The sequence below is a fragment of the Dendropsophus ebraccatus genome, chromosome 4 (assembly GCF_027789765.1).
Source record: "Dendropsophus ebraccatus isolate aDenEbr1 chromosome 4, aDenEbr1.pat, whole genome shotgun sequence".
Lineage (NCBI taxonomy): Eukaryota > Metazoa > Chordata > Amphibia > Anura > Hylidae > Dendropsophus > Dendropsophus ebraccatus.
The window spans coordinates 106,178,016-106,206,015 of NC_091457.1; the positions used below are offsets into that span (position 1 = coordinate 106,178,016).

General features: G+C 42.4%; 2 protein-coding genes and 1 non-coding gene across 11 annotated transcripts in view; 1 reads left to right on the forward strand and 2 right to left on the reverse strand.

Moving 5' to 3' along the window:
• The window catches only part of LOC138788593 (contactin-4-like), a 177,077-nt gene extending 171,415 nt beyond the window's left edge, over positions 1-5,662 (forward strand). For all 7 annotated transcript variants that reach the window (XM_069966625.1, XM_069966626.1, XM_069966627.1 and 4 more), the window contains one exon: positions 1,793-5,662. In XM_069966625.1, the coding sequence (XP_069822726.1) occupies positions 1,793-1,893 (101 nt within the window). In that variant the 3' untranslated portion in view covers positions 1,894-5,662. The remainder of the gene's footprint in view (positions 1-1,792) is intronic.
• Positions 5,663-9,866: 4,204 nt separating this feature from the next.
• IL5RA (interleukin 5 receptor subunit alpha) overlaps positions 9,867-28,000 on the reverse strand; it is a 66,426-nt gene continuing 48,292 nt past the window's right edge. For all 3 annotated transcript variants that reach the window (XM_069968703.1, XM_069968705.1, XM_069968704.1), the window contains exons 3-11: positions 23,614-23,762; positions 21,495-21,615; positions 18,752-18,884; positions 17,731-17,921; positions 17,374-17,504; positions 16,347-16,488; positions 15,269-15,353; positions 14,523-14,601; positions 9,867-11,866 (exon numbers count right to left, since the gene is read on the reverse strand). In XM_069968703.1, the coding sequence (XP_069824804.1) occupies positions 11,729-11,866; positions 14,523-14,601; positions 15,269-15,353; positions 16,347-16,488; positions 17,374-17,504; positions 17,731-17,921; positions 18,752-18,884; positions 21,495-21,615; positions 23,614-23,762 (1,169 nt within the window). In that variant the 3' untranslated portion in view covers positions 9,867-11,728. The remainder of the gene's footprint in view (positions 11,867-14,522; positions 14,602-15,268; positions 15,354-16,346; positions 16,489-17,373; positions 17,505-17,730; positions 17,922-18,751; positions 18,885-21,494; positions 21,616-23,613; positions 23,763-28,000) is intronic.
• Positions 11,427-11,616, reverse strand: LOC138790143 (U2 spliceosomal RNA). The gene has a single exon (XR_011362855.1). It is a non-coding gene; the product is annotated as a U2 spliceosomal RNA (small nuclear RNA).

Below are 28,000 nucleotides of genomic sequence, written 5' to 3' on the forward strand. Positions count from 1 at the left end.
TTGCGTTCGTATCTACTGCGAACGACCAAACGACGTCTTATTCAATGCGAACAATTTGCGAACGTTTTGTGAATGTTTTGTGAACGAGCAACGATAAAAATAGGTCCAGGTCTTATAAAGCAATTTCTCGTTTGGTCGTTAATCTTTAACTGCTATTCAAATGAACGATTATCGTTGAGATTCGAACAATTTAACGATAATCGTCCGGTGGAATAGGGCCCTAAGGGGGGTTACAGTATCCCTTTTAATTGATACTGTCACCCCCTTTACTCTTGTTTCATTTCATCGGTTAAGGCTGGTTTCAAACAGCATTTTTGCAATTCTTTTTTGTCATTCATTTCTTTTAAAAACGGATTAAAAAAAAACGGATGCATTTGTGTGCATTCGCTTTGATCTGTTTTTCCATTGACTTCCATTATAAAAAAAAAGGATCCTTTTTTTTAACAGATACAAAAACTTAGTCGACCTCATTTTTGTGTTTATTAAAAAAAACTAATCCTTTTTTTTAATGATGAAAGTCAATGGAAAAATGGATCAAAACAGATGCACACAAATGAAGAAAAAAAAAAAAAGTGTGAACCCAGCCTAACAGTGTCAACTTGGCAGAGCTTCATGGCAGTTGAGCCCCATCTCCTGGCTGGAGAAAGGGGGCCCGACTGTCATGGAGCCCCGTCTAGTCAACACTGTTAGCAGTTGAAATGAAGCGATTTTAGAACAAAAAGAACACACAGATAAGGCTTTGTTCACAGTATGTTTTTGCAATCCGTTTAATATATCTGGGTTTTTTTTGTTTGTTTTTTGACGGACAGAAAAATGAGGTCGACCACGTTTTGTGTCCGTCAAAAAAAAAAATGGATCCGTTTTGATCCGTTTTTTTTTATAAGGGAAGTCAATGGGAAAAAGGATGCACACAGTTGCATCTGTTTTTGGCAATCCATTTTTCATCCATTTTTTCAAAAAACGGATTGCAAAAACGTAGTGTGAACCTAGCCTAACTTTTATACATGTATGTATCAAATTTGCAGCATCTCAGCTTGTGGGGTGGGGGAGGGGGATGACAATGTAACGTTAAACTTTAGACAGAAAAAATCCTGAATGTATAATGTAACAACTACACCCCAAGTGTAAAGCAAGATAGTAAAATTTTCTCATTAGGTGAACTGCAAAATAGCGAAAAGTAATGTCCATAGAAATATCCCCCAAAAACAGTCTAACAAGGTTTGTGACATAAGAAAAGAGATAATGAATGCACAAAAAATGCCCCAAAACACAGAAAATGTGCAGGGAAACATATACTGCACCAGGAGACACGATATGCCCCACTTGTATCACCGCTTTATATGGCAGCTTCCTCAGGGGTAACACAGTCAACCCTGGTGGCCCTATTACACTGAGAATAAATGTCAGTGCGCAGAAAGTAAACACGAAGAAACAAATTGAATAAAATAAATACATGGTTGCTACATCATACGAGATGTGGAGAGACCACATGGCTCTAGAAGAATGCAGCGTGCAGGCTCATGTCAGGGATTGGGAGATATAGCTGTCAACTGAATGAATGTACGGCTGACAGCTATAGTTTATGTATGAGCACCTCCCTAAAGGTGATGGTCACAGCTCCTCCCCCTCCGTGTACAATGAACTCTACACAGTCACAGAGCATGCCGAGAAAACTCTTCCATAGAAGTAAGTTAGTTAGCTCCAGACTATTGTTTCAGTAAAATAAAAGATGATATTCACTTAAAAAACTACATACGGTCTTCACCCATTTGCTCTTTTATTTTTTTTCCAGATGCCTATGCGCAAGGATCAGGTGCTTCCACGTCAAACGCCTGTACCTTATCCGCCATCAGCACCTTAATGATCTCCCTCACTGCGCGTTCCAGCTTATGACCTCGAGCTTCTAAGACTCCCAGAGACTCACATCTTACTCTTGGACGGTGGACCAGGAATATCCTCCACAAATGATAGCTCCTTATGGAATATCCTGAGATTGCCCTCAGCTTTTGAGCTTCCTCCTCTCCCTACGGGGAGGATTTTATGCACTGACGACATCTGGAATATGATGTTACCAAAGCAGTTTACATGCCGTATATGCATATTTTTTATTCTTAATATCTAGTGTTTTATAGAGTTTTTTAAGGTTAACATGATGTAGATATCTACGTTTTTTGCTGTAAAATGCTGCAGGTGTCTCATACAACTTTCTTCTCTCCTTCCTTAATGACCCAGGACTAGAATATTTTATATGCTGTCTCTTTATATTTCACATCTCCTGAGCCTGCCAATAACTGAGGCATCATGGCCACAAAGTGATGCCTGGTCCTCAGCCTTGTCACAGATCAGACCTGGTGGGCTGCAGAACATCGTGGGGGTCAGTGCTTGTTGGTAAGATGGTTTCTCCTAGGGAAAGAGTTACAAACCATTTTTTATAGCTGGATAAACTAGGACCAGAGATCAGTTCATGTCAGTCATATCATTACTTTGGCTACACAAGGTACAAGTTTTCAGTTACATTAGAATTTTATTTTTTCAAATAAGTGCCCAGTTTCCATAACTGGATAAACGTACAGTAAGTGAAGCTTATTATCTTGGTGGATAGGGAGTTAGGGCCCTCCTAAGCAATCTGGTTATGGTTGTAGGAGGAGTCCATAGTCTTTGTTATGTACTACATCTACATTATGGATGGTGGCCCTGGTTATGAATTTTGCTGAGATATGTGGATTATAGATGCAGGAAGTGTTCCTGGTCTCCTATAGAATGTAGGAAAATGTTCCCAATTTCTTGAAGAAAAGGAAGAGATTGTTTTTTTCTAATCATGGGTAGGGAGATATCTAGACCATAAATGGTTGGTTACACTACTGATCCTATATAGAAAGTACAGTAGGTGAATCCTTTGTTGGTTATAGGGTGACGGTGAGTTCTTCATCTCCTATGGAGGGTATATTCAGTCTGGTTATGAATTGCAAATAGATGGCTCTTCTGTAGGTATCTTAAATGTGGTTTGTAACAGATTTTATGGATCCCACTTGGAAGATGGATACTATTCGTATGTAGACAATGATGGGATGTTTTGATTATGGATGATGGGAAGAGTTACCAATCCTATGTATAAAGTAGATCCTCTTCTGTTATAGGCAATAAGTAAATGTACTTATTATCAATGGAGAAAACAGTCCTTGTGATCAGAATTATAAGTAGATAGGCAAGTAGGGGAATAAAACCCTACAGCAGTTGAGGCCTCTATCCAATGATGTATGGTGGTGATCACTTGGGAAACCTCAGTCCTCTTTTGTCTTAAGAGGTCATTATCTCTTCTAGAAGGTGAATGTACTGAATGTGCATGTTGAGAATAGCTCTTGAGAGTTCAATCCTAAATTTTTTTCTAAGCAGCTATTCAGGAGAATACAAAGCCCAGATGTTATACGGACAATTAGTAGAAATATTCATATTTTATCACCCATGAACAAGAATTGTAGCCTCCTTGGGCAATGAATGGATATATAGTTCTAATTAGTAGATTTGTACCATTCTTTATAAAGGTTAGGATCCAGGGTTCAAATCATAGCATTGACAATGAGTAGAGTTTTTCAAGATTGAGAGGGCCTCCATGGTAAACATTGGTCATCTGCAGTCCTGACCGGTCATGTGATCAATAGACAATGGCACTACTATTGGCTATTTCCAGCACTATATGTTGGGTTTGGACTAACAAGTATGGCACCGCTTGACTCATATGAAGAGCAGTTTATGTTTTATGACAAACAAAAAAGTGACCTGCCTACAAAGAGACAGTGGAGCCTGGAGCCTCCAGTATGTTTATATAATACCTTAAGTTATGAATGTTCTTAAATATCCAAGTGGAAAAAATAACCTATAAATATATATATATATTGCAGAGAGTGTATAAAGCTTCTTAAAGAGGCTATGATGTATGATATACCTAGAACGTTCTCATAGGATACCTAGAACTTATACAAAAATGACTGTACCTAGATCTTTTTTTTTAGGAACCACACAAAGAGGGTGAACGTGTAATAAGGAGAGTGCCTGGTCAGCCCATTGATAACATTTCATATCATCAATTTAAAGAACACTGAAAACTCAGGGTCTTTTGTTATGAGCATAAGTAGTGCCGGGAATGTGTGTAGCTGAGGGGCAGCTGCATCGATTCCCTTTGGCACGATTATCATTGTATCGCCTGTTATGATCTAGATCTAGGTGCAGGGTGATTGTGAGAAGATAAGTGGGAGAGACTAGAATTGTTTTTTTTCTTTCCTTTTTGACTATGGTTTAGGTTACATACTGTATAGCAGGTGGTTACAGACAAGTGGCTTAGTTGTTGTTTTCTAAGCTCAAGCCAACGACTTCTTGTGGAGAATCCATGAAGTTTATCAAGAACTGAACATATCATGGGACATGATATCCATGAGAATTGGCTTATTACACCTTTAAAAGACAACCAGGATCATGATCAGGGGGCCCCTTGTACCTTTAGTAAGTGACCATCAAGGGGTTCAGGACCAACTGGATCAATGGGTGATGAACGTCAATTGGTGACGCTTATGCAAAGTGGCGCAAATGAAAAAAAAAAAGTACTTTCTGTATTTCATTTTTAAATTGCACTTATCTGTCAAATCTGATTGCTACGGACAGCATCACCTATGGGATTTTAAAAGATCCTTGACTGGAAGAAGAATTCTGAAGCAACAATTGCCAGCCAACGTCCATGAAAAGCAATGCACTTTTTTCTTTTTAGTAATTTATAAAATGTTCTTTTGTTCATTGGAAGAAATTAATAAATTGGTTGGTTGCCTTCACTGAACTGCGGCTAAAGTGTCCATGAGCAAAGGCCCCAGTTTTCATAATGCACCTGTTACCAACAGCAGTAAAGGCAAGCACATTTTTGGGAACTTTGGTACAAAATGGCCTCCTCTTCTGCTTCTGTAAAACAGGTGTGTAGATGCGTACAAGCAGAAAAGGAGATTGCATGGCACTTGGCTCCATCAGGAGTACAGTTGCATTGACCCAGTCAAATGCAATCACTATGTCTCACCCCTCTCCCCCAACTTGCTAATATACAATCTGGTAAACTTTCTCTCTTATGTCAGTTTTTTCCTTCCTTTTAGTTGGGTACTCTGCCCTCTTCTCTTCCGTCCTCTCAACTAGGGTCCTGTAGCACCTGAATATGTCCCGTTCTCTTGGGGGTATATATCACAGGAGGCTGTTGTATATTCCATCCTTGCAATAGGACTTTGTTTCACGTAGTTTGTAATTTTAATTCAGCAGCTTATCAGAGGAATCTTCAGAGCAGAGATTTCCTCTGTCTGTCTCCTGCCCGCTCGGAGGGAAACAGTGAGAGGCGAGTACTGAATGTGCATTTTAGCTTACATTACGTTACATTACTCTCGATATAGGGAGGGAGAAGCCTTGTTGTACATTGTGGATACTGAACTGTGGCGCAGAAAAGAAAGCTAGGGGTCATTATATAAAGATATATAATACAATATAAAGCACATACTAATTAAAGGCACTTTATTTTTTTACCTCTGATCTCAAGCTCTGGAGATTCATGTTCTGACACAATTTTGCTTTTTTGTGATTCTGTTTACAAATATCCAGTATGCAACTTTTTTCTTAAGGTATCTGTACAGAACCATGTCTGCCATGCGGTTAATTAAAAATTCTGTTCCTAAGGATCTGTGTCACATGAAGTGACTGGTGATTTATTTCTTATCGGCACAATCCAAAATACGTCTCCTTAAAATGGCATTGATTGAGTCCAATATTGGGTGGTCGCATCTTCAAATATACATCTTAAAGAGGAAGTCCTGTGAAATTGAAAAAGGCAGTCAGGCAGGGGGGTGGGGGAAAAATAATTAAGTAAACTCACCTGTCCCCATGCCTCAGCCCCTAAGTCCTGTTGACAGCAGCGGGCTGTCATCTTCTGCTCAATACCTAGTATGTCACATATCCAGCTCTTCCCGATGCAACGTCACAGTCGGCTGAGCAACTGCACGCTCAGCCAGTGACTGGGGCAGTGTCCTGTCCCAGTCACTGTTTGGCTGAGCGGGCAATCGACCACCCGGTATGTGACGTTGCAGTTGGAAGAGCTGCAGGTGAACGGCGGCTGTCAATGAGACCTGGGAGCATTGCTACGGGGACGGGGTGGAATACTTTGTTTATTATTTTCCCGCACCCCCAGCTGCCTTCCTCCCTTTTTCTTTAATTTTACAGGATTTCTCTTTATGTAAAAGTCCTGCTGGCTTCCTTATAGCTCCAACAAAACATCACACTGCAACCTCTAATGGTCAGCCATTGTAACTATTCTTTATTAGACTCAATGAATTGATCTTGGTACAGGCTTTGCTGACCAGGGGTTCCCTTGTTGCCTAATAATGCTGAAGTTGCTTTTAAGTGATGTATGAGGTGATCATTTAAGCAGTTGGACCTAGGGAGACACAAAGGCTACAAAAGATGATAACAATATGGAATGTGATGGATAGGAGACGTACTACAGTTTCCACTCTCCCAGCTCCTCACTCTGTTAACCTTAAGCCCGGAACAATGCAATGGAAATTTTCCATCTTTAGAAACCACTTTGGTTTTATTTTTTTCTAAATTGGTCCAATATTCTGTGCTGATTATATTCTCATTAATCTGCATCTTTTGGCTAGGTTCTCACACTGTACAATAGAATCAAATCTAGCTGTAAAATGAGAAAAAAGTACAGCACTTCCTGGTCTAATGGCAGGGTTGCCAAAGTCAAAGCATTGTAGTTTTGCAACACCTGGAGGGCTGCAGTTTAATACCTGTGACCTATGAAAAAACAGCAGTCTGTGCACACATTGTAAAAAATGTTTGATTTTACAATATGCGCACGAGTGGACATTTTTTCAACTTTATTGTAGCACACTATTAGATAAGAAAAATAGTTTTTTTCCCTTATGTTACGGCCGTATTTTGGTTATTTTTTACTGAGTGTAAACACAGCCTCTTAGTGGTTGGACTTTATGATTTTTTCAAATAATGGTGGCTGCATTGAAAATTGGAGTTTTATTATCAACTTTCTTACAGTTCTTTGTGTATAAAGTTCTTGCTAACATTATCCCCACAATCCTGGAATAGTGACCATCAAAGGCGATCATCACCGTTATTCATGGATTATGGATTTGTTACCGCACTCCTAGTTTAGGAATAGATGTTCTGTGGAGGGATTGAATATCCATTACATATAGGTATAAAGTCCACATCACACATTTCATAAAATGCAAATCAGGCTATGTTTCATTGAACACAAAGTTTACAAGGCATAGTGTCGTATAGACACTCCAACCCAGAGAGACTCTTATTTTTCTGCTGGATGTATCTGTGACAGCCAGATTCTACTCAGAGGTCTGAGATGAACCAAAAAGTCATAACTATTTGGACTAAATTACTGACTTACGCCATATTGGGGGTGGAATTTGTATACGACGCAATGTATTGTAAACTTTGGGAAGATTTATCAATGCTTACACCAGCATAAACTGGCATAAAAAAGTAGTAATTTTTTACACATTCCCAATTTTTAGGCAAGACACAGGAAAAGTTGTGACATTAGCAAATGGCGTTTCAGTGGTTTAATAGATGGCTGATTGTTGGGCGCATATATCACACCAAAAAGTTAGAGATATTTAGCTTGCAGGTGAAATTTCAGAATGAATCTAAAATGCACTCTGAACATTACAGATGAATCTAATGTGACCACTCGAATGCAAGTGTCCAACTGTTTAATGTTTCAGTACTTTTTGCACAATAAGCTTTTTTTCTAACAAGTAACTTAATGGCAACATTCACAACAAGTGTTTGATCCATGAATCATCCAATAAATTTCCTGGTTCCGTTAGATTTGGTATTTAAATAGTCCTCCTCATCATGCTGCTCACATTTGGACAAGCTAACAATTGATCAATAGTACCTCCTCATTGCAAAGCTTCAAGCAGGATGTTCTCCAATGGAAATGGCCACTGAGCTTAGAGTGTCACAGAGTGTCATCAGCATATTGCAACAGAGATACATAGAGACTGGAAAAGTCACAATAAAGGCATAAAAGTAGCCGTCCTTCGGCCACATCCAACACCGGTGACCGCTTCATTGTGAACGATGCCCTGTGGAACTGGATGATGAATGCCACACAACTCCAGGCACATTTAAGGGAGGTGAAAGGCACCCAAGTGTCACATCAGACCATTCGAAACCATTTACATCAGCGTGTTCTGCATGCTAGATGATCTGCAAGGGTACCTAACCACACCACCAGACACAGCATTATTGTATTGCATTGGCCAGGGAACATCTACTTCATGCTGAGCAGAAATGATGGCCGCCAAATATGTTGGAATAAGTCAACTTGGGAACAGCATGATACATTGTTGTCAAGATGTAATTGATGCACAAGGGTACATGACAAGTTATTGAGACATTTTATATTGTATCTGTGCTTGGACCAGGGCTTAAAGAGAACCAATCACGGCTGATTATAATTTTTTTTAATCCTCCATTTAGTTAAATTTTATTTTTAAACAATATTTGTAAATATAATCCATTAATTTGTTGGTTGCATTTTTAATTTATTAAAATTTTCTTTCACTGTCACGTGCCAGCTCTTTTCAAAAGGGTCAGTGCGTGACAGGAAACATGCGGAGCGGCAGAGGGGGCTCCCAGTGGCCTTTGCCTGCGGCTCTGTCAATACACAGTGATCTTGCGCTATACAGCGCGAGATTGCTGTGTATGTCTGTCCTAACTGACCCTATTAGTTTAATCATAGTTTAATACACATCCTAAAACATCCAGGGCACCAGACCAAAAAGCCAATGCTAGTGAATCCTCTGGACCACAGTAACAAAATAGTGAATGCAGCTTAAGCGTATAATACAGGCTATAACTCAGGATCAGTATAGGATAAGTAATGGAATGTACATACACAGTGACTCCACTATTATTTTACTACATAGAATATTAATGTATGGACAAATGATGAGTAGTGATAGTGATAAACATACCCGATTAATGAACTGTCGAGGGCTTTGTGTCAGTGATTTGGAACATTCTTATTCACAACCAATGTTTTAAAACATTTATAGGCCTTCTCCTAGCTGAGGATTTGCTACAATTAAATCCAAAGTACAATTGTGTTTTGCTTAGAGCTAGGTTCTTTGGATTCCGTTATAGAACATGAAAAGAGAGTCAGACAAATCAGCAATAGTTAAATATAGTTTATTAAAAATATAATAAAGCACTTACCACACTGTTACACATCATTGATGAGGTTCCAAAAGGGGGATCATCAGGAATTCCACCATCAAGCCCGTAACAGGTCACATCAGACAGAAAGGCGTCCCTTATACTGCCGACTCAAAGGTTAACCTTCAAAGTAAAAGTGGTAATGAAGTAGTACCTAAGTTTCGCCACTAGATGACGCTAGTATATTGTGTACCTAAGTATTGCACAGCTGGATGTAACTAAAGGGTTATTGTTTTAGGATCTGTGCACCAATGGGAGTTCTTTCTCCTTTCTACCTATCTCTACCCTTCTCTTTCTCTTGCACTCTCTTCTCACAGCACACCTTAGATATGCTGTAGAAGGAAGTCACATGGGGAGAGGAAGTGTAGCCACACCTTAGTGAGTCTTAAGGCCCTATTACACCAACAGATCTGACGACAGATTATCTGCCAAAGATTTGAAGCCAAACCCAGGAGTGGATTTGAAAAGAGAAATCCAGGCTTTCCTTTATGACCTGTTCTCTGTTTATAGTCTGTTCCTGGGTTTGGCTTCAAATCTTTGGCAGATAATCTGTCGTCAGATCTGTTGGTGGAATAGGGCCTTTACTCTGGCGGTTGTAGAAGAAGGACGCAAGCCAGAAAGGTCCCTGTAGCAGCCAAGTAGGGCCCTGGCTTATGCTGAGTGCCCTGTGGACAGTCTTGGGTTGGTCTCTGAAGAGAACGAACGCACATGAGACACCTTAGCACTCGCAGCGTGGTTGTCATCAGAGAACTCTTACCACTCTGCTCAACCTAGGTAACAATATTTGGGGCTTGTGTCACCCTCTAGGATGGGTTGCCCGACACTGGTGGGCAATAGGGGGTGCAAAGACCAAAGAGTCAAAACACGGGCAGAAGTATTCTCTCTACTCTCGAGTACTCTACTCATGCTCCTTCTAAAGTTCCGGCAGAGCACATTTCTACCCTGGGTTGGGACTCTCTCGACATCTTCTGCTCTACTTCCTCTGACCCTCTTCTACCTCTCAGCACGCAACTCAGTCAGCACAACTATACCTCTCTCTAAACTCCCAGCACAGATCGGGTCACTAACAATTCAAGGATATTATCAAGTCAAGCTCCTACTGTAAAAGTTTATTTATTCTAATTGGACTCAGTGGTTATTTGCTAAGCACCTACACAGCCATTGCATCTTCTTGGGTCACCTCCCCTTTCTTTGAGTGGCGGTAACAATAGTCCGGGTGGGTCACAACTCCACTCTGGACCACCGTGATAAATACCCAAAGGACCCCCAAACAGCCAAGCAGGTTACTGACCACAGGGGAAAGGGTATAGCCAGCCTATCTAAAATAAAAGCAGGTGTGCCATCATACCTGTGTGCCCAACCAGCACTGGCGTAACAACAGTATACCATCTGGCTGAGCTATATTCCGACCAACCACCATAGAAGTGGCATCACGCGTTACCAGCTAGCAAGTGACCGGTCGAGCATACACCACAATTGCTTTCCCTCAGCTGTTCATCACAGTCCTCCCACCCTTCCTTCTCCTTTCCCCACCAACCCAGCCAGGTGCAGAACATCTAATTTCAGTGATGGTGATGTAGGCAGGAGGGGGCTGGTCAGAGAGGGTGACGGGCGGGGCTAGAGCTCAGAGACAAGATCCAGCCAAGCCTCCTATGACATCAGAGATAGATGCGTTGTCACTGGAGAGAGGGAGGAGCCGGGACAATACACATTTTGTACTCCTTCTACAGTATTTCCTGTCTGTGAGGAGCCACTGAAGCCTGTACTATTAGTGATAACACTACATTAGTAAGGTATATGTCATGGAGTTTTATGTAAATAGTTCTGTTACCAGAGTAACCCTCTTATACATCAGCAGGAAAAAGGTCTTTCATGCCTCGATAGTTTGCAACAATGTATTAATGTGGATGACATGCATCAATCTAGGATCCACTAACAGAGAATTGTCCCACTTTGGTTTTAAGATTTCTTTATACTTACACAAACTGAAAAAAAAAGAAAAAATATATACATAAGTAAAAAATGGCACAATGGAAAATTAATAATAAAAGCCGGGAAGGAAAAGCAACATAAATTTGCAGTCACATCAATTTTTTTGCCATGACTTTTGTGACTGTAGAGAGTGTGATTCCAGCCTTATGGCAGTTTCCACTGAACCTGGAGGCACTGCAATACCAGGTCAATGCCTGGAGAGGACACAGCAAGCTCTTTTTCCTTCTCCCTGTTCTAAAAATCCATTTCATACATGATCCCCAGATAGGGGACGTATTAGATACTAAACTGACAAGAACAGATACTACACTTGATCTTAGCCAAAAGCTGAGAAGCGATCCTATTGCAGTTCTGGCATCGAGTCCATTCACAACCACTCGGATACTTTAATTCATTGAAAAATCGATGAATCCTGGTTATTTTTGCAAACAGAGTGAGAAGGAGTTTAGGATCATAGAGTTTTACACAGTCCACTGGATGAATAATTTCCAATGTGTCCATAATTGGAAGACGTATTGTCTGACTCTACCAGCTCCTCAATGTAACTTATCACTTCTTCATTGTCTAATGAGTTGCAGCGCATCAGGGCCTGGAAGATGGACCAGAGAAATGGTTCAGTACAAAAAACCTTAATATCAAATGAATACGGTTGTAACATGTACCTCTTTTACAGTTCAGGTCGGTCTGGTAATCACATAGGAAAGCACAGATCAGCCACAGAGTTATTGGAAAAATACACAACCCAGTTCTCATTAATTTAGTTGTAACCCTGTCATCAGGACAAATATACAATTGAAAAATCAAATTGAGGGGACACAGTAAATTAAAATAAAAAGTGGTGGTGCAGTGTGTAGCAGTATTATATTCAGAGGGTGCAGTATGTGGCAGTATTATACTCAGAGGGTGCAGTGTGTGGCACTGATATATTTAGAGGGTGCAGTATGTGGCAGTATTATATTCACAGGGTGTACTGTGTGGCAGTATTATATTCAGAATGTTCAGTATGTGGCAGTATTATTTTTAGATGGTGCAGTGTGTAGCAGTATTACATTCAAAGGGTGCAGTGTGCAGCAGCATTTTATTCAGAGGGTGCAGTGTGTGGCGGCATTATATTCAGAGGGTGTAGTGTGTGACAGCATTATATTCAGAGGGTGCAGTGTGCAGCAGTATTATATTCAGAGAGTGTAGTTTGTGGCAGTATTATATTCAGAGGGTGCAGTATGTGTCAGTATAATATTCAGAGGGTGTAGTGTGTAGCAGTATTATATTCAGAGGGTGCAGTGTGCAGCAGTATTATATTCAGAGAGTGTAGTTTGGGGCAGTATTATATTCAGAGGGTGCAGTATGTGTCAGTATAATATTCAGAGGGTGTAGTGTGTAGCAGTATTATATTCAGAGGGTGCAGTGTGCAGCAGTATTATATTCAGAGAGTGTAGTTTGTGGCAGTATTATATTCAGAGGGTGCAGTATGTGTCAGTATAATATTCAGAGGGTGTAGTGTGTAGCAGTATTATATTCAGAGGGTGCAGTGTGCAGCAGTATTATATTCAGAGAGTGTAGTTTGTGGCAGTATTATATTCAGAGGGTGCAGTATGTGTCAGTATAATATTCAGAGGGTGTAGTGTGTAGCAGTATTATATTCAGAGGGTGCAGTGTGCAGCAGTATTATATTCAGAGAGTGTAGTTTGTGGCAGTATTATATTCAGAGGGTGCAGTATGTGTCAGTATAATATTCAGAGGGTGTAGTGTGTAGCAGTATTATATTCAGAGGGTGCAGTGTGCAGCAGTATTATATTCAGAGAGTGTAGTTTGTGGCAGTATTATATTCAGAGGGTGCAGTATGTGTCAGTATAATATTCAGAGGGTGTAGTGTGTAGCAGTATTATATTCAGAGGGTGCAGTGTGCAGCAGTATTATATTCAGAGAGTGAAGTTGGTGGCACTGTTAAATTCAGAGGGTGCAGTATGTGACAGTATTATATGCAGAGGGTGCAGTATGTGGCACTGTTTTATTCAGAGGGTGCAGTATGTGGCAGTATTATATTCAGGGGGTATAGTGTGTGACAGTAATATTCAGAGGGTGCAGTATTTGGCAGTATTATTTTTAGAGGTTGCAGTGTGTAGCAGTATTATATTCAGAGGGTGCTATGTGGCAGTATTATATTCAGAGGGTGCAGTGTGTGGCAAAATTATATTCAGAGGGTTAAGTGTGCAGTAGTATTTTAGGAGGGTGCAGTATGTGGCAGTATTATATTCAGAGGGTGTACTGTGTGGCAAAATTATATTCAGAGGGTGCAGTATGTGGCAGTATTATTTTTAGAGGGTGCAGTGTGTAGCAGTATTATATGCAGAGAGTGCAGTGTGCGGCAGTATTATATTAAGAGGTTGCAGTATGTAACAGTATTATATTCAGAAGGTGTGGTTTGTGGCAGTATTATATTCAGAGGGTGCAGTATGTTGCTGTATTATATTCAGAGGGTGCAGTATGTGGCAGTATTATATTTAGAGGGTGTAGTGTTTAGCAGGATTATATTCAGAGGGTGTTTTGTGTGGCAGTATTATATTCAGAGGGTGCAGTATGTGGCAGTATTATATTTAGAGGGTGCAGTGTGTAGCAGGATTATATTCAGAGGGTGTTTTGTGTGGCAGTATTATATTCAGAGGGTGCAGTATGTGGAACTATTATAGTTAGAGGGTGCAGTGTGTGTTAATATAATATTCAGAGCATGCAGTATGTGCCAGCATTATATTTAGAGGGTACAATGCGTGGCACTATTACATTCAGAGGCTGCAATGTGGAACTATAAGGACTTTTTTTTAGTATGGTGGCTAAGGATCTGCTGCAAACGTAAGGAGTCAAATGTGTCTTGATGAACAGGGACAACTATAATGAAGTCACCTGTGAGCCCCTGAATGACATTGTGTATTTTGCCTGACTGTGTGCCTTGAGCACTGTGTCACTTGTAAGGTCTGTTGTTCAGAAAGGTAAAATAACTCCTAATATATCCCTACCCTACTATTGTTAAAGTATATTGGGAGATGTAATTTTATTGGTAAAAACTTCTATAGCACTTTAACCTGGCTTGGCAATTGATAAATTAGTGTAGAAATAACTTTCTGTGATGTGCTACACTGCACCATGTAGGAACTGTTAATCCCACCCATGCCCCCAAAAAGTGCAATACAATACAGTGTTACAGAACAACAAATGTATATGCTATATGATCAGATTACACTGACCCCTACCTGGCTTCGTACATTCGGGAAAGACTCCTTCAGCTCATTCTTAGGTTTTGGAATCTGTGGAAATATATGTCCCCAAAACCTGAAAGAAGATCAAGTAGTTTAACTACATAAAACAGGCATGTCCAAACTTTTTTCGAAGAGTGCCAAATTTGATGAAGTGAACATGTGCGAGGGCCGACCATTTTACATGCTACATGCTATATGCTTTATAACACAGGCAGATAATAGCAAGCTGGATACCTGGGGGGCCGTAAAAGTTCGGAACGCGGGCCGCAAATGGCCCTCCGGCCGGACTTTGGACATGCCTGACATAAAACAATAGCCCTGATTTCTTAAGGCTGTATTCCACGGGGCAACTGGAGGAGCAAACGAGCGCTGTAAGCGCTCGCTTGCTCCTTGTTCCCTGCTGGCTGACGCTGCAGTTACACGCGGCGGCAGCGAGCAGGTGAGTCCGGGGGGGGGGGGGCAACCATTTTTTAGGTAAATGTTAAAGAGAAGATATTGATATGCCCTATTCCAGAGTTTGCTGGAAAGAAGGTGCAATAATAGAGACAGTGAAAGGACGGTGGGAAAAAAAAATGTGTGTGAACAACTAAAAACACGTCTGTTGTTTGCAAAAAATGTCCACAAATAATTGTCATGAACATTTATTGATATATATCTATATCAATATATATATAGCATGCCATGCTGGTTTAATCTAGGTATTACATATGTATATAATTATATAAGCTGTATATACTTACCTAATGCACAGAAGAAATATAACAATACATGCTGCAATCAGACAGGCAGGTATAATGATCCCCAGGGTATCATTTCTATCAACACCTTAGGAGAAGAAGATAGAGCTTTATATTAGTATTCATGCTGCCATCGATGTGGCCTGCTATCCTTAGAAGGCTGAAAATAGACACGGCAGTCTTTTTTTTGGGAAGCTGCCACTGCAGTTTTTGTGCTAAAACCACAATTGGATTTAAATGGGATGGAGAATACAAAGGGAGGACTTGTACTTCTCTTTTCTGTTTGATCTACTTCAGGTTTAGGCACAAAAACCGCCATGTGTGATTTCACCAATAAATAAGCTTTATATTTTTGTACACCTATAGTAAAACAATACCTAAATATGGCCGTAATTTTAAAAATAAAATAGTGAGTGAAAATTTGTGGGGGAAAAACAGCCAATTTTTATAAAAGCAGGTGGTAGATAATAAGCATGTCTATTATTTGGAGGGTCATAATAAGTGCACTGCCAAGCAATCTCACACTGATTTCAATGTAGCACATTATTAGGCTAGGTTCACACTTTGTAGAAATGACAGCCATCTTTCATAGCAACGGATGTCATTGCACAAATAACGGATGTTATTTGCACATGTCTATATTTTGAATCTAATAATGTGCTACAATAAAGTCAATGGGAAAATGGCAGTCTGTGTACACATTGTAAAAATATATATTTTTCTACACTTTCTTGTAGCACATCAGTAGATTCACAAAACAACCACGTATAAAGGCTATGGTATAAATACGTATAAAGGCTATAGTCCTACTACATCTTTTTATGTACAATGATAGACGTTATTTTATAATAGCGGCCATGAATAATGATCATTATTAACGGCCATTATTATCAAACAACGGTCATTATCAACCATTGTAGGAATACAGCCTTACTGTCATACATATTTGACTTTTATTTTACTGTGTAAACATAGTCTTATAAAAGAGTATGGTTCCCCTAAAGGATGTCCACTTTCATGTTTAAGTAGCTGCTGCTATCATAGCCTTCTGTTATCATACTGTTACCTGTAGTCACCTTACCTTCTTCAGTGACAATGTTTTTCCATGCACTAAGCTTGTGTTGCCAACATGGTTTCTTCCCAATTGCCCTTACACAAATGAATTTTTTATTAGATGATTTTTTAAGGGCATCACTTGAGTAGCTGGAATGCCCTATGGTAATCTGCCACACAAATTGGAAAAAAAAACACCATTATGTTTTTGTTTTGTTTTTTTGTTTTCTTTTTAACTCCAAGGCATTGCCTCTATTAAAATACTTACACTAATGCACTTAAACTAAGAACCAAGAAAATAACTGTTATAACACTGCTATATATATATAACTATTCTATCCTCTAATTGTTCTATCTTCTATATGTTTGAAGGGGTTGTCCCATCTCCCTTTTCAGCTCAGCCCCGCCACAGACTTCCCTCACGTCCTGGTTTGGCATGGGGGAACCAAGGACAGGAAGCAGTAGTGCCAAGCGGAATGTGTTTGGCACTGCTGTCTCTCCCTCTAGCATTACTATTACCTCAAGGGTATTAATTAATTAAATGCAATGCCGGGCATGTGCTCCCACTACGTTATTCTATTGTCCGTTCTTTAGAATGGACGTTAAAATAATGAGCATGCCTGTTCACACAATGTAAAGTACGGCCGGCTGTACTTTACATTGTAGTCAATGGTTAATTGAATTGCAATTCGCAATTCAGTTGTAAAAAGATTATGTTCCTGCAGCCCATACAGCAGTATCAGCTGCAGGAACGGACCGGACGCTGCCCGAGGTCCAACAGTATAACTACGTCCGTTATAATAAGTGTGAATATGGCCTGTGTATCTTTCCATTATATTTTCTCTGTCAGCTCCACTTCTGATTTTGGCTACAAATACTGACCGAAATACTGTAAAAATACTAATACTAATACTAATGTAGCACAAAAATAGATTCAAATTATGGCACAGTTTTATACCTATTTTACTGTCATATTTTATTTTACTGTGTGTAAACATAACCTCAAACTGAATGAATGTGTTTTTTATGTTTAGAATGTGTTAGTTATAATTTACCGTTTCGTTGCTGCCCTTTGACCAGATATTGACTTCATAATTAAAACAGGAGTCTGGTATAGTATTGAGAGGTTTCCTCCAGTGTAAGCCATTCACATCCATTGTCAAGTTCCGGACAGGTGGAATGGTCTCTGGAACAAGGACAGATTTTGAAACATGACATTGAACATTATGTAACTCACTATGGTATATTATCTATAGATTGGAGGATTTAGGCTTTGAATCCAATTCTGGTTCTGGCTAAAAAACTGCAATGGCCGTTTTCCAAAAAACAGCCATGTGTGAAACCAGCATTACAGGTATGATGGGTTAAGATGGTTTGGATGGACTTCTCAGTTCCTTGCATTATTTTCTCACCTATGTGACCTGACATGAATGTCTGCTCCACTGCTTTGATCTGTAGACTCTTGCTTGTGCCATTAATGTGAACCAATATTAAACTTGAATGCTTTATGGAGATAACAGTGGAGAGAATGCAACACCCTGTCCGCCTCTGCCCCCCTGGTTCTGTTACATAGTCCTCACACTTCTTAGTCACATCATCAGACCTGCAAGAGATCACGAACCAAGCGATATAATGAACGAGATGTACGAGGCATGTACAAAAATAGCAATATGTCCCATTAAATGGAACCTGCCTAACCTACTAGCAGAATGAAACAGGGGCAGGCTGCCATATTACCATATGCCATAATAAATCTTTCCTATCACACAGATTGGTTCTGTTCACACAATGTAAAAATGACCACCATCTTTCATAACAATGGCCATCACTCTGCAAAAAATATATATTTTTTTTTTAAACGGACGTTACTTGCTCAATGACGGCCATTGTTATTAAAGATGGCCGTCATTTTTACATAGCGTGAATCTGGCTTTTTGGAGAAAAATTCAGCTGGGATCCTTCAATTTTAAAAACATATATCACAAATCACATGGCAAATACCACACAGACAACCAGGTTCTATTTACGTAAAAACGCAAAAAACGCAAATGTTGGAACACAACCTAAGGGGGTATAGTATTTACACATTCCATGCCCGGTTTGTTTCCCAGGAAAGGATCCGGAGCAGCGCTGAAAGGTTAAGTACTTGATGAGTGGAGCACTGGAGCGCTGGTCAAACGAAGTGCTGCGCTATATTGAGGTCAGCGATTCGCTCAGCTCCAATGACAACTATAGTAATGGTCTGCTGGCCTTCACTCCAAGTAATAGGAGTAATATCCTCCCTGCTCAATGTCTGTGCGTGTAATAGCACAGACAGCGAGGAGGGAACGAGGAGCAAGCTTAATATGGGCCCGTGTAATAGGCCCCATACATTAGGATTGAGTGATCACATTCCCCACTCTATTGATTACAATTTATAGGACTGTTTCTTACCTGTAATAAAGGTAATAGTCAGTGTCTGCCGGAGCTTTGACCCCAGGAAGCCATGTACAGCTGAGACAATATTTCTCTGACTCCTCTATATCAATCTGACAGGATAAATCCGTAGCTGATGTTCCGTCAGCTCCTAAAAAACAAATTACAGACATTATCACAAATGGACTGCAACCAGATCAGTGCAACTATTTGCTGGGGGAGCCTGGTTCTCCTACTAAATAACTCTTAGGGTACAAACACACTTGCCGGATCTGCAGCGAGTCTCCTTGCTGCGTTTTTGCAGCGAGACTCGCTGCAGATCCCGGCCCTATACTTTCATTAGCAGAGAAACTCGCAGCAGGGATGTACATCCCTGCTGCGATATTGTCTGCAGCCCTCCCCATTAACCCCCTAGCCACCGGACATTATACATTACCGGGTCCCCGTTCCTGCTTGCTTCGGGGCTCCCGGTGTCTTCACGGCCCGCCCGGCCAATCAGTGCGCTGCGGCAGGGCAGCGCACTGATTGGCCGGGCAGAACGTGACGGGAGCCGCCGAAGCAAGCAGGAACGGGGACCCGGTAATGTATAATGTCCGGTGGCTAGGGGGTTAATGGGGAGGGCTGCAGACAAAATCGCAGCAGGGATATACATCCCTGCTGCGAGTTTCTCTGCTAATGAAAGTATAGGGCCGGGATCTGCAGGGAGTCTCGCTGCAAAAACGCAGCAAGGAGACTCGCTGCAGACCCGCCAAGTGGGTTTGTAGCCTTAGGGTACAAACACACAGGACGTATACGCAGCGAGTTTCTCGCTGCGTAAACGCAGTGAAGCTCGCTGCGTATCCTGTTCTGGTTTAGTCAGTGGCAGACAAAATCGCAGCAGGGATGAAGATCCCTGCTGCGATTTTGTCTGCAGTCCGCCCCATTAACACCCCGGCCGCCGGAGTATATACTTTACCTGATCCCGGCTCCGGCTTGCTCCGGGGGTCCCGGTGTCTCCAGCAAGCCGGAGCGGGGACCAGGTTAAGTATAAGCTCCAGCCAGCCGCCTCCCCGCCCCTGCAGCCCTGATCAGCCGGCCGCCCCCCAGCCCTGATCAGCCGCCCGCCCGCAGCCCCGATTAGCTGTCCGCACCGATCGCCCCCCTCCCCCTGCAGCCCCGATGGGGTTGGGCCGCTGGGGCGATTGGTGCGGTCGGGACTGCGGGCGGGGGGCTGCGGGGGGGGCATTGGGGCGGCCGGCTGATCGGGGCTGAGGGGGGTGGGGGGGCTGCGGGGCGGCCGGCTGATCGGGGCTGTGGGCGGGTGTGGCTGGGGGCAATGTGCGGCCGGGGGCGATCGGGGCTGCAGGGGGCCAGGCATACATTGCCTGATCCCGGCTCCTGCTTGTTTCGGCGACTCCCGGCACGTCACGCCCGGCCAATCAGTGCGCTGCCCCGCCGCAGCACACTGATTGGCCGGGCGGGCCGTGAAGACACCGGGAGCCCCGAAGCAAGCAGGAACGGGGACCCGGTAATGTATAATGTCCGGCGGCGGGGGGGGGGGGGTAATGGGGCGGGCTGCAGACAGACAAACAAACAAAGATTTTGTCTGCCATTGAATACACAGGCACAGGATTCGCAGCGAGTTTCACTGCGTATACGCAGCGAGAAACTCGCTGCGAATACGCCGTGTGTGTTTGTACCCTTAGGTGGGAGATTTATCAAACTGATGCAAAGTAGAATTGTCTCAGTTGCCCCTGGCAACCAATCAGATTCCACCTTTCATTTTACAAAGAATCTGAGGAATGTAAAGTGGAATCTGATTGGTTGCTAGGGGCAACTGAGACAGTTTCACTTTACACCAGTTTGATAAATCTCCCTCTTTCACTTCCTGTAAGAGAAGCACACTACTGAAATATACTGCATTGTAGGGGGAATACTGCTGTTCTTTAACTATGAAACAATTATTTACTGTACCATGCAAGCATTTATATATACACATACATGGGTGTGAACCCCCTGCCCTTTACGAAATCCTTGGAGAGATTTCTGCATTATTCATGAAAAAATCCACTGCCAGCATACACATTTGCTGTCATGCAATAACAAAGGCTATCATGCAATATTTTAGTGGATATTAAGGCCGGGTTCACACGCTGTAAGACAATGGCCGTTCTGTGACCCAGCCGAGTCACAGAATGGCCGGTGTCAGTGAATATCATCCCGTCCGGTACTGCAGTACCGGCCGCATGCACTTCATTTGTGCTGAATTGGGATGCGGGCGCACACAGATTCACCATATATATATATATATATATATATATATATAATTATCCTATACACCTGAAACATATTAGGCTAGGGCTACATGGAGATTTCTGGTTGTGCAACCAGAAGCCACTGTGTCATGCTGCCTGTTGCACACATCTGCCACCTATTCAAGTGAATGGGGTTGCATTGTGATCCACAACAAGTGAACCCTATTCACTTCAATGACTGGCAGAGTTGCAAAACAGGCAGCATGACACAGTGGTTTCTGGCTGAACAAAACCCTCCTGATAGGGTATGTAGCTCTAGCCTTAGGGTACCTTTAGACAGAGAGATTTATCTGGCAGATTTTTGAAGCCAAAGCCAGGAATGGATTTAAAAAAAGAAGAAATCTCAGTCTTTCCTTTATGAACTGTTCTCTGTTTATAGTCTGTTCCTGGCTTTGGCTTCCAAAATCTGTCAGATAAATCTGTTTATGTAAACGCACCATTAGGCATGCACTGAGGATTGCACTCACCTGGATACGGGGGAATATCTTTAGACACCCAGTCAGTTAATTTATCAGATATTAGTGCAGCTACCTTAACGCTGAGACCATTGTGCAGCTCTGTTATATGTGTGAAAGTATTTGCATAGGTCTACAAGACAAGAAGTAAATTCAGTACAACACATAATACAGATTATACATTTATATCAACTGGTATAACAGGGTATCTTCTGTATATAATTATTTATGTATAACTGGTATTTATGTATAACTGGTACATCTTCTTTCCCACAGTGATATGGGCCATGCTTGTATATCCTGGGTATCGGTATCTTTTGTATATAATTACATATGTGCAGCTTGTATAACCTGGGTATCTTCTGTATATAATTATATATGTACAGCTGGTATAAATTATAAATGTTCTTTTAGGGTATATTCACACGGACGGGCTCGCAGCGAGATTCTCGCTGCGAGCCCGGCAGGTCCTGGCAGTTCCTATACACTACATACTTGCTGCGGTCTAAACGACCGCAGCGAGTATGTAATTATACCGCCCTTAACCCCTTCTGCTCCCCCGCTGTGTATATACTTTACCTGTCGTCGCTGCACGGGTCCGGCGTCCTGCTCTCCCGCCCGGCCAATCAGTGGCTGCGGCTGGGCAACACACTGATTGGCCGGACAGGAGAGCAGGACGCCGGACCCGTGCAGCGAGGACAGGTAAAGTATATACACAGCGGGGGAGCAGAAGGGGTTAAGGGCGGTATAATTACATACTCGCTGCGGTCGTTTAGACCACAGCAAGTATGTAGTGTATGGGAACTGCCAGGACCTGCCGGGCTGCGAGCCCGCCAGTGTGAATATACCCTTAGGCTCTGTTCACACAGTGTTTTTTTTCTGCCTGTTGTTTGATACTCAAGACAATAGCCGTTGTTTTAAGTATCAAATAATGGCCATGGTTTAGCGTGTTCAAACGGCCATCATTGCAATGATGGCCGTAGGAACATTATTCTGGCTTAAATAAAAAGTCGACCCTTTTAGGTGTGCCTTAAATTAAAATGTCTATTACATTTAATAGAAAGGATGGTGAAAAAAATCAATGTGTGAACAACTTAAAATAAAGTCAATGGCATGAACATTAAAGGGGCTGTCCAGCAAAAAAAAAAAAATTGGTTTCAAAAAGTTATTAAGATTTGCAATTTACTTCTATTTAAAAAATCTTAAGCCTTCCCATACTTATCAGCTGCTGTTTTTATTACTCCTGGTTTTGGTTGCAATATGAGGACCACAATACTGACTGAAATATATTGTGTGAACATAGCCCAATACCGGATGTCATGTTTTTTTGTTATTTTTTTTTTTAAATTGCGTCCACCCTTTCGCTCTCTCTCTATTTTTTTTTTAACATAGTGTAAACATAGCCTTATACAATAATGTGGACTATTCTGGTATAACATGGGCATCTGTTAGTATATAATTATACAGTGGTACCTTGGTTTAAGAGTAACTTGGTTTAAGAGCATTGCTTTGGTTTAAGAGCTCCCTGTACTGGTTGGGAGCGCAAGTGGAGGAGGGGCATGGTCTGCACAGCGGGGTCTAAAACCCTGTACTCTGACCCAGGAAGTCTCCCTCACCTTCTAAATCATAGCAGATCCACTTCAGGCTGGGGCTTACATCAGGGGACAGGACTGTGGAGGTAATCTCTCCATAGCTGTAACCCCTCTCTCCCCGGACAGAGAGTGCTGCATGTATGTGCCCACATCTGTCCTGCTTATTCCTTCATGCTCCCTTCATGTCAGCCCTTGTTTCCCATCCTCTCCATTACTGTACAGTAACTTATAATATCACATATTCTGCTGTTTCTGAATGTTTGTTTCATCTGTTTTACATGTTATTCAGAATAATAAGTCATTATTTTTGGGGTGTGGAACCAATTGTCTGCATATAAGTGATTTCTTATGGGAAAATTTGCTTTGGTTTAAGAGTGGATTTGGATTACAAGCACGGTCCCGGAACGGATTATGCTCGTAATTCAAGGCACCACTGTATATACATCTGGTATATATTTTATAGTAATGTGGATTATGCTGTTATAACCTAGGCATCTTCTGGTATATAATCAGATTTGTATATCTGATATAAATCTTACCACAAATTCTTCTGACTTGTTTGAAGTGTTGACTATCACCCAATATAATACTGTTTCATTCTGTGGTGGTACAGTGTGTTTCCAGGTCAGAACAACCTTACCAGGTGGGTAAACATTGACGTTCAACTCCTGCGGTGGCTCAATACCATCTACAAGTTAGAAATAATAATGGTTGTTTACTAGATGGTGACAGACAGGCAGTAGCAGCAGAACATTTATACATTTCATTAACTCAATTTTTTTATAGCCTAAGGGTCCTATTTCACGGACCGAGCAGGGCCCGATCAACGATGTAAACGAGCGCCGATCTGCTAGATCGGCGCTCGTTTACTGGGCCTATTCCACGGCCCGACAAGCATTTAGCGAGGGCTGCAAGGACATTGTTACCGATGTCCTTGCAGCTCTTGTTTCATACATTACCTGGCCAGGCGCAGGTCTTCTCCTTCTTCCTCCCAGTCCCGCGCCGCAGCAGCTGTTGAGCAGCCTATCTGAACTAACAGACTGCTCCTGGCCAGTGATTGGCTGAGCGGTCTGTCAGTTCAGACATGTATGTATTGGATCAGTGCTGCACACCTCTGCCTTAGATTTTAGAGCCGGTGCTCAGTGGTAAATGGGTTCTTCAACCTCTGATACTGTACAGTAGAAACCACGGCACTCGTGTTGCGTGCAAGAATAGGTGAAGGTTTTATTGAATAGTGTGATACAAGGTATATACTCCGACCATTGACAGAAAGTACATGAGATGAGACCAATAATGTATTGTGCAACGTTTCGGTCCAACCTGGACCTTCCTCAGGCCATAGGGTCTCTCTTGTGCTACATGTATGAAGGAGAGGGGTCGGTGGAGTGTGGTGTCAGTTCAGACAGGCCGCTCCAAAGCTGCTGCGGCGCGGGACCGGGAGGAAGAAGGAGAAGACCTGCGCCTGGACAGGTAATGTATCTATTCCACGTAGCGATGTGCGGGTGGCGACTGATGATTTTAGGTTTGAACCTAAATGAACTATCAACCGATGACATGATCATCGGCTGATCGTTCTCTCTATTCCACAGAGCGATAATCGGCTGAATCGGGCCGATTCGACTGATTATCGCTTCGTCGAATAGGCCCCTAAAGCTGAACAAGTGACTTGGTGGGCCAATGGCTAAAGGGAAGACCTGCTGAAAGATTAGCTAATTCTAGCAGTGTAGCAGGAGGATTAGTTCATGTGACCAATTCAGTGTCTGAGAGGGGTCCACTGTTTTTTTGTAAACAAGTATAGGTTGGTACCATATGTGTGTGTAAGCTCTGAGACTGAAGTCGGTAGTAGGCGGCTCCCGCCACCAGATGTCGCTGTTCTATTGCACGGCTGATAGTCTTAGACTGCATTCACACGTTCTGTGTTCTGTCTGTGAAACACGGACAACACAAACGGTGAATGCCTGTCCTGGACTGTTTCCCTGCTGGGGACACTACATTTGGCACATTGTCACCTGTGTCTTGTAGGTTTTACTGTGTCTCTCACTTTTATGGAGACACTGTGGCTGTCACCAACATGGGGACATTACAATGTGGCTGTCACTATTATGGGAACTTTGTGTCTGTGGTATAGTGCCTGTCACTATTGTGGGTCTGTAGGTACAAATAAATGTATATAAAATTCTATAACAACAATACTATTAAAAGTAATGGGAAGCAGAAGCCCTTAAACTGTCACCAATGCATATATCATTATGTGATAAATGATCAGATATCACCAAAACATAATCCAACAAGAAATGCCAGATCCCACAGCAGCACTGCAGAACCTACTTCACTAGAAACAGCAAGACCCGATACCACAGCACACACCCATAGGCTCATGAGTAATAAGGGTACAAACACACACGGCTTATACGCTGCGTATTTACTGCTGTGATACGTAGCAGATACGCAGCAGATTAGCCATAAATATAGCTCCACTCACTGATAATCACAATTTATTCAAATTCATCTTGCCCCAGTGGTCTGACCCCTATCAATCCCCTAGTTATTACTTCTTCAGTGAATAACTTTTGAGCATGGGATAACCTCTTCAAGATAGTTTACACATAAGGGGCTGCGTGCAAAGGGCCCCTCTGCCGTCTATGTCTGTGCCAGGTCTATTAGGAGTCTGAGCTAGTCTGAAATCCACCTGCTGCCTCATCAGAGGTTCTTCGACCTGACTCACAACATGATTAGGCCACATGATGGAAATGATGGAAAAATTTCTCAATTTGGAGCTCAAACTAGCATGGGTCCTATTCATTTTAATGGCCCAAATATAGTTATTTTCATAGTTCATATTCCAAGTACACAAAAGGTTGGGCTCTGACTAAAAAGCAAGGTTCGGGTCACTGAAACGAATAGCATAGGTACGTCAGCACCCCATTTTCAGATTTTTCCAACGTATCTGGTCATTGGATGGCCAAATCATGAGGTGAATCTAGATTTACTCTGTCCTCTCCCCCATGCTCAGATAACAGCAGGACTTTAACCTCTTCCCTCTGGCATTCTTTAACTTCACAGCTGCCTCTAGTTAGCAATCAAGAAAAAAAATATCACACATGTTGAAGCTTGTGGTTCTGATAAATTGTATCATGGTGCTCGGGTGTGTCTGTAAATAAGCAGGGCCATGTGGCTTCATTACAAAAATCTCATTGTTTCTTAAGCGACAAACAGCAGCGAGCTGTCCAGAAGTCTACAAAGCTGGAGCCTCAAAGGATTCTGGATATTACAATCATAGCTTTTACACACCAACTATTGCATAAAATCGTGTTTTTTTTATGAGTTACATGAGTAAGAACTTTTAGGCCCCATTCACACGTCCGTGTCAGTTTTTACTGTCAGGAAATCCTGATCAGGAGACCTCAAATGTCATCAGGAAAGTATCTGGATTTCCTGACAGTAATCCGTTTTTACCATCAGGAAAAACCTTCAGGATTTCCTGATGACAAAAAAAAATAAAATAGTTCTTAATATGGTCAACATAAATCACAGGTACCCACACAGCCCCTAGTGTACCTGTATGGCCACAGGCTGCAGAACTACAACTCCCATCATGACCTGTCAGTAGGGCATGATGGGAGTTGTACTTCAGCAACCTGGATCAGGGCCGGGACAAAGGGTAGGCCAGGGTAGGCGATGGCCTAGGGCGCCATCTAGTGGTGAGTTACAGGGGGCGCAATTTCAATCTCCAAAAAAAAAAATTACTCCAGGCTCCTGTACTCCTGGTGGCCTCAGAGTGCTACCCCTCCCTGCTCACCTTCAGCATCCTCATGTCCTCCCACTCTCTCCCCTCCTGGGCAGGCAGTGTGAATATCCCCTCACCCCGAGCAGGATCATTGCTCTGCCCTGAAGATGGCCTGCAAGGACCTGCTAGGACCTTTCACTCGGACTAGAGGCTCCGCCCCCTCCTCACCATGTGACCTCCTCACTATCTGACTGCTGGAGGCCGTGCCGACTGCTGGGGCTGCTGTCTGGTGAGTTCACTGACTGACTCTCATCATCCTGTAGGTGTAGGGAGGCTGGGAGTGCTGGGAGAGGGAGGTCACCTAGGTCACAGGGCTGCCCCATATAACACTGCCCCATATCCCTGCACTGCTCCTCTATACACAGCACTTCCCATATTGTTCCCCAACCTGTGGGTCACCAGCTGCTCCAAAACTACAACAGTCACAGCATGATAGGAGTTGTAGTCCTGCCACAGCTTGGGACCCACAGGTTGGTGAACACATGTGTTTATTATGTACAGGCTAATTCTCCTGACACTGGTGCTTTATATCCTTATTGTATTGGGTCCTTGTACTGGGTCAGGCAGGATCAGTATATGATGTGTATATGGCGCTGTGCTGTCATGGTATAGGGGAGGTGTATGTGGCAGGATCAGTATATGATGTGTATATGGCGCTGTGCTGTCATGGTATAGGGGAGGTGTATGTGGCGGGATCAGTATATGATGTGTATATGTGACTGTGCTGTCATGGTATAGGGGAGGTGTATGTGGCAGGATCAGTATATGATGTGTATATGGCGCTGTGACTGTGCTGTCATGGTATAGGGGAGGTGTATGTGGCAGGATCAGTATATGATGTGTATATGGCGCTGTGACTGTGCTGTCATGGTATAGGGGAGGTGTATGTGGCGGGATCAGTATATGATGTGTATATGTGACTGTGCTGTCATGGTATAGGGGAGGTGTATGTGGTAGGATCAGTATATGATGTGTATATGGCGCTGTGACTGTGCTGTCATGGTATAGGGGAGGTGTATGTGGTAGGATCAGTATATGATGTGTATATGGCGCTGTGACTGTGCTGTCATGGTATAGGGGAGGTGTATGTGGCGGGATCAGTATATGATGTGTATATGGCGCTGTGACTGTGCTGTCAT